We start from the raw sequence: 6443 nt of genomic DNA on the forward strand, positions 1-6443 counted from the left end.
GAGGGTTCTAGGTCCCAGTGCGCTGGCCCTGTCACACTTTTTGCTCTGTTTATCTTCTTGCTGCTGTTTCCAGGGCTACAAGATGGATGACCTCCTGACTTCCTATATTAGTCAGATGCTCACAGCCATGAGCAAACAGCGGGGCTCCAGGAGTGGCAAGTGAACAGTGAGGGAGGTGGTGCTGGCTCGGGCCCATCAGCTATCTCTGCAGGTGGGGGAGGACTTTGCCATCTGGGCAGGGGGGCTGGGCCAGGTGGCCACCACTGATTATACCAATTTGGCTTCCCATCCTTCTTCCAGTGAGGCAGACTTGCTGGGATGCAGAACTCCCCTTGATCTACTGCTGAGGGTTGGTTCTAGTCCCAGCTCGCCGTGGCCTTCCCAGTTGTAAGAGCCTGTACTCCTCGGATGCCTTTCTTAGACCCATCCTACCATGTGACCTCTTTTGACTCTCTGTGCACCACTGCAACAGGGAATCAAAAGGACAACTTGGTTCTCTGTACTGGGACCAACCAAACCAAGAATATTCTGAAACCTAAGGGACTGGCTTAATTCCTGTACATCCAGGATCCTCAGCTGGGATGGGGGAGACAGACCACTTTTATATATTGCAGTATGAGTGCTGAGCCCCTGTGCTGGTTTCCCCTGATCACTTCAAGGTATAAAGTATGTGTTTAATCTTCTGACCCTATAGTGTCCTTGCTGGGGGAAGGGGAGAGAGTGGGGGAGTGTGTATGGGACAAAGACGGGCCCTGGGGGGAGTGGCCTGTGTAAGTATCTCAGTCTGTGTGTGGAGGGCTAAGCTTGTCTGGGTTTGGGGTGCCTGAGCCCAAGGTGGGCTTGAAACGGGCTTAAAGGGACTGGCTGGGACCAGGGTGGGGTGGGAGGAAATGGTGGGACATCACTCTAAGAGGTGGGGACCTAAGTGTGCAGGGGCTGGGTATCTAGAGGAGGAATCAGCTTCTGGGCCCTAAGTAGGGCCTGTGGAGCCGGAGTGGCCCTTGCATCTGGTCAGAAACATCTCCTTAATTCCCAAGAAAGATGGTGCTTTGGATTAAACCCCTATGTCCTGAGAGTGCCTGTAAAATGTTACTTTGTGACCAGGATGACACAACAATTTGGGCTATGATCTAGGCCGGTATGGGGGTGGGGTCTTCAGACAGGGAAGGTGTCATGTGGGGGTGGGGCATCCTCCTAGACTGTGGCTAGGAGCACCTGCCTAGAAAAGCAACAGTGGAGAATCCTCTCAAGGAGGGCATGTTTCTGATCAGCCCCAAAGGTCCCCTAATACTGCAGCAGAGCAGAATCCTTAACTGTCTTGGGTCCTCTGCATCTGGATGCCCAAACACTCCACAGGCTACCTGTGTAGGAGGGGCTGCTTGTGACAATGGAGGACTCAAACCAGACAGCCCTGCTTCCTGGGGTGACCATGTGCTGTCGGAGACAGCTTTGCCCCACCAATGTTTACATGGTTCTACAGGAAGCCCAGGATCAATCTGAACCAGAAGAAAGATGCTGTGATGGTCTGCCCCGACACCATCATATCGATGGAGATACAGAAGCTCAGAGAAGGAGTGTGAATAGGTAAAAGTCACATGGAACTCAGTTCACAGCTTCTAACATTTAGCCCTCGGACACAAGGGGCTCCAGATGCTTGTTCTATGCTCTAGCTCCCCTTCAAGGCCTAGAGCTAATGGGTGGGCGCAGAATTATGCCCATGATCTCACTGCACACTAGATCTGTGTGTGTGTGTGTGACAGGGTGGGGGAGATGAGTTCTTTCTCCTAATTCATAATCATGCCTATGCTACTTCTCATTCACTGACTCAGTATGGCATCACTTTTACACTCATCCCCTAGTCTCTGTCAGCCTGAGTGATCACAGAGGGGTCCAAATAATACATCATTTACTTTCTTGGTTCCCGAGATGTTGCCTTTATTCCCATGCTGATGTGCACAAAGCCATTCCTTTAGCAGGAAGTACCATGAAGGGTTAGGATGAGAAACCCTGTAAAATCAGAGAACTAGCTCCAGCTCCAAGACCACAACTCCCTTGTTCCCCCTCCCCCTTGAGATGCATTCTTTATGAAAGGCACTAGACCAGAATGGTCGTCCTGAGAGCCTCAATGGCCCTTCTGCACTCCTTTCTTGACTACTCCCCATCATCACCACACTTACGCACAGAGAGGAAGAGGGAGGAGAAGGCAAGGTATGACTAAATTTTCTCCAAAGGCATCCTGTAGGAGAAGGAGGACATGCTAGAAAAGGAATGCACTACAGGAAAGGATTCCTGGCAGGAGGATTTAACGATGGGGGTCTCCTGGGATTTCCAGGATGGAGGCCTTGTTGGTGGGCACTGTGAATCCCAGGGTTTCTGTGGCAGGGGGTCAATGTGATTCAGTGGAGGGGGTCTGCCGGATGATGCCCCTGGGGGAGAAAATTGGTGGTTAGATGTTCTTCTTAGGGAATGCTGGTGGTTTGACTTTCCCCCTGGGGGATACTGGTGGTTTGATCTTCCCCCTGTGGGGCCCCAGTGGTTTGATCTTCCCCTTGGGAGACACTGGTAGTTGGATCTCCTTGGGGGACATCTGTGGCTTGACCTTCCCCTTGTGGGGTCATTGGTGGTTTCATATCCTCCTTGGAGGAGTAGTGCTGGTCTGAGGGCCTCATGCTTGGGGGCTTCTGTGACACAGAGGGAGTTTGGATATCTGAAAGTTTTAGTAACTGAGGGTGGCTGGAAGGTGGCCATGGTCCAGGGGTATCCCATGACTCATTTTCTATGTCAGGGGCTGGTTCCTGAGTATCTGTAGGGGATAGAAAAGACATAACACACTCTTTAGTGTCACTTCCCCATCTGTGCGCTGTGTGGTGAACTTACAGTCATCTCTTAAGTGTTAGAACCAGCCCCACTCCCTTAGGCTCATTCTTCTAAAATCCTCCCCAAAGATTTTGGGCAAACTTTTAAGTGGCCCTCCAATTCTGCCTGGGGCAGAAAAAGTCCATTATGGGAGAGTATGGGAGCTCCAAAGGAAGCTCTCTAAAAGTAGTATTTGTTTAAAGATTACATATTTTACAATAATTGCTTTCAAATCAGTTTAGAGAGAAGAAATATGTTTTGCCACTAGAATGGGAGCCTCTTGAGGCCAGAGACCTTTGACGTGCTTACCACTATATCCCTGGTACCCAAAAAATGTCACATACTAGGTGCTTGATAAATATGGAAAAACTGGCAATAGAGAATTCAGACCTACTCTCCTACTCAGAGCAAATTTTTTAAATGGATAACACACAAACAAACATAGCAAAATTATTTGAGTTAACAATACAGTGAGGACTTATGGGGACCAAATCAGGAAGGATGTGAAAATCCAAAAAGGTAAGCCCAGAGTCAACTGTACACTGTCTATAAGAAATTCACTTTGGATACAAAGGCACAAATAAGTGAAATAAAACAATGTAAAAATAAAAACCTTGCTAATACTACTAAAATTTTTGATGGAGGTGCTATTAATTTCACACAAAGTATACTGCACAGCAAGAATATACCAGGGATAAAGGTCATTTTCTAACAATAAAGAGGTCATTTCACCAAGAAGACATAACTCTAAATGTTTTGAAACACTGTTGATAGGTGTGTAAACACATGAAGCAAAGAAAAGACTGCAAAGAGAAATCTATAGTTATATTTAGGATTTCAATACTCCATTCTCAATAACAAATAGAACTAGGCAGAAAATCAGTATGATATAAAACACTTGAAAAACACTACTGGTTCTAGTCCAAGATGGTAAAGTAAGAAGATGCTGAACTCACCTATTTATAGGCAACTTCTCTTGAAGATGACCTGAGGGCTGACTGGCAACTTCTTCACCATCAAAGAAACCACACAGAAAATGGCAAGAGAGACAGAGGCACAGTAAGGAAGGGATTCCCTGTACCAACTCTACGAACTGCAGTGGCAGGGAGCGGATAGTACTGAGGGTTATGAACAAATTTGTCTGCCCTGAGGTGCAGAAAAAGAAAAAAAAAAAGCCTTGGTTTAAAAGGGCAACTAGAATATAAAAGAACCAGTCATAGAACCCTCTCTGGGTAATAGGAGCTGGCAAGTGCCTTGATAGTGTGGATGGAGGCAGAGTCCAGGCTGTAGCTGGCCTGTCTCAGTGAGCCCTGGAGCCCTAGCTCACACCAGCCTAGGCTAACCCTCCGAGGCAGCCCCAGTGCAGCACACACCAGGACAGCCCTGGTAGCGCTCACTGCAGTTACAGCCATCCTGCCATGGTGACATAGCTGTGAAGCACCCTGGAACACCCTGTTTGGCTCCAGACAACCTGCTAAGGTACCCCTGGCATGGATGCACACCTCAGCTCTGGCTGCCCTGCCAGGGTGCCCCCTGAACTGAGCACCCTGGAACACCCGGGCCTGCACCCACTTCAGCGTCAGTAGTACTGCCACAGCACTGACTATAGGGAGAATCCCAAGACCACCCCTGCCCACACCCACTTCAGCTTCGGCCCACCAGAGTGCTCCGCAACTCCCAACTCATAACCAGCCAGAGTCACAGGCACAACAGTATACACAAGGGATGAGATGACCATAAACAAGACCATTCCTCTAAGTTGAGGAGAAGTAGCTTTTCTGCCTAATTTATAGAAACAAACACAAAGTTGAGCAAAATGAGACAGAGGAATATGCTGCAAATGAAAGAACAAGACAAAAACCTCAGAAAAAGAACTAAATGAAAGGTAGATAACCAATCTACCTGATAGGTCAGAGTGATGGTCATGAAGATGTTCAACAGACTGGAGAGAATAGTAGATGAACTTTGAACTTCAACAAAGGGAAACATAAAAAGGGCAATAGTTTAAGAACACAATAATCTAAATGAAAAACACTAGAAGGAATCAACAGATTAGAGGATGCAGAAGAATAAAGCAGACATCTGGAAGACAGGGTAATGGAGAGTACCTGAGCTAAAGAGCAAAAAGAAAAAGGAATTTTAAGATTTTATTATTTTTTAAAGCAATCTCTATACCCAAACACAAAGCCCAAATCCAGCATGAGAAGGGAAATAATAAAGATTAGGCCAAAAATCAATGACAGAAATAAAAAAAATAGTAGAACAGATCAACAAAACTAGTTGAGCTTGGAACTCAACCCTGAGATCAGGAGTCACACACTACCAACTAAACCAGCTGGGCACCCTGGGAAAAAAGAATTTTAAAAAATGAGGATAGGATAAGAGGTCTCTTGAGCAACATCAAAAGAACAAATGCTTGCATTACAGGGATTCCAGAAGGAGACGAGAGAAAGGCAGAAAACTTACCTGAAGAAACAACTGAAAACTTCCATAACCCAGGAAGGAAACAGATATCCAGGTTTAGGATAAAGCACATAAAGTTAAAAACAAGATGAACCCAATGAGTCAAAACCCTGACACACACTAATTGAAATGTCAAAGTTCAATCTTTTTTTTTTTTTTTTTTTTAAAGCAGAGAAGCAACTAGTAATGTACAAGGGAAACTTCATAAGGCTATCAACTGGTTTTTCAGCAGAAACTTTGCAGGCCACAAGAAAGTGGCATGATATATTTAAAGTGATGAAAGGAAAAAAACATTCAACCAACAATAATCTACCTGGAAAGAACTACTATTCAGAATTGAAGGGAAGGTAAAGAGTTTCCAAAACAAAAGTTAAAGGAGTTATCGCCACTACACTGGCCTTACAAGAAATGTTAAAGGGACTTCTTTAAGTAGAAAAAAAAAAGTTGTTAAGAAACTTATGAAAGGAAAAAAATTCATGAGTAAAAAACATACAGTAAAGGCAGTAGTGCAATCACTTGTAGTAAAATCAAATATATCTAAAACATTAGTTAAGGGGACTCAAAAAATGACTATGTAATCATAAAACATGGAGGGTGGGACTAAAAAGTTCCTTTTCAAAATGTTCAAATTTAGGTTACTATCAACATAATAGACTGGTATGCATTTAGAATGTTACATATGAACTTCATGGTAAACGCAAAGCAAAACCCTATAATAGATACACTAAAGCCATCAATCACAAGAAAGAGTACAGGAGAAGAAGAAAGGAACAGAGAAGAACTATAAAAACCGTAAAACAATTAACAAAATGACAATAATTACATACCTATCAATGATTAAATATACATGGTCTATATGCTTTAATCATGACATAGGGTGATGAAATGGTTAAAAAAAAAAACAAGACCCAGCTACATGCTGCCTACAAGAGACTCAGTTCAGACCTAAGGACACATACAGACTGAAAGTGAAGCAATGGAAAAACATTCCATGCAAATACAAGGGGAAAAAAAAAACCAGAGTAGCAATCCCTATATTAGACAAAATAGACTTTAAAACAAGACTGTAATGAGACATAAAAGAAGGGCATTACATAATGATAAAGGGATCAATCCAAGAAGAG

General features: G+C 44.4%; 1 protein-coding gene across 4 annotated transcripts in view; it reads left to right on the plus strand.

Moving 5' to 3' along the window:
* Positions 1–685, plus strand: part of MYO7A (myosin VIIA) — a gene marked incomplete at its 5' end in the record, with an annotated part of 63398 nt that extends 62713 nt beyond the window's left edge. For all 4 annotated transcript variants that reach the window (XM_080817724.1, XM_080817726.1, XM_080817725.1 and 1 more), the window contains one exon: positions 74–685. In XM_080817724.1, the coding sequence (XP_080673850.1) occupies positions 74–163 (90 nt within the window). In that variant the 3' untranslated portion in view covers positions 164–685. The remainder of the gene's footprint in view (positions 1–73) is intronic.
* Between the last annotated feature and the right edge of the window lie 5758 nt (positions 686–6443).

This window comes from Martes martes, assembly GCF_963455335.1.
Source record: "Martes martes genome assembly, chromosome: 10".
NCBI lineage: Eukaryota > Metazoa > Chordata > Mammalia > Carnivora > Mustelidae > Martes > Martes martes.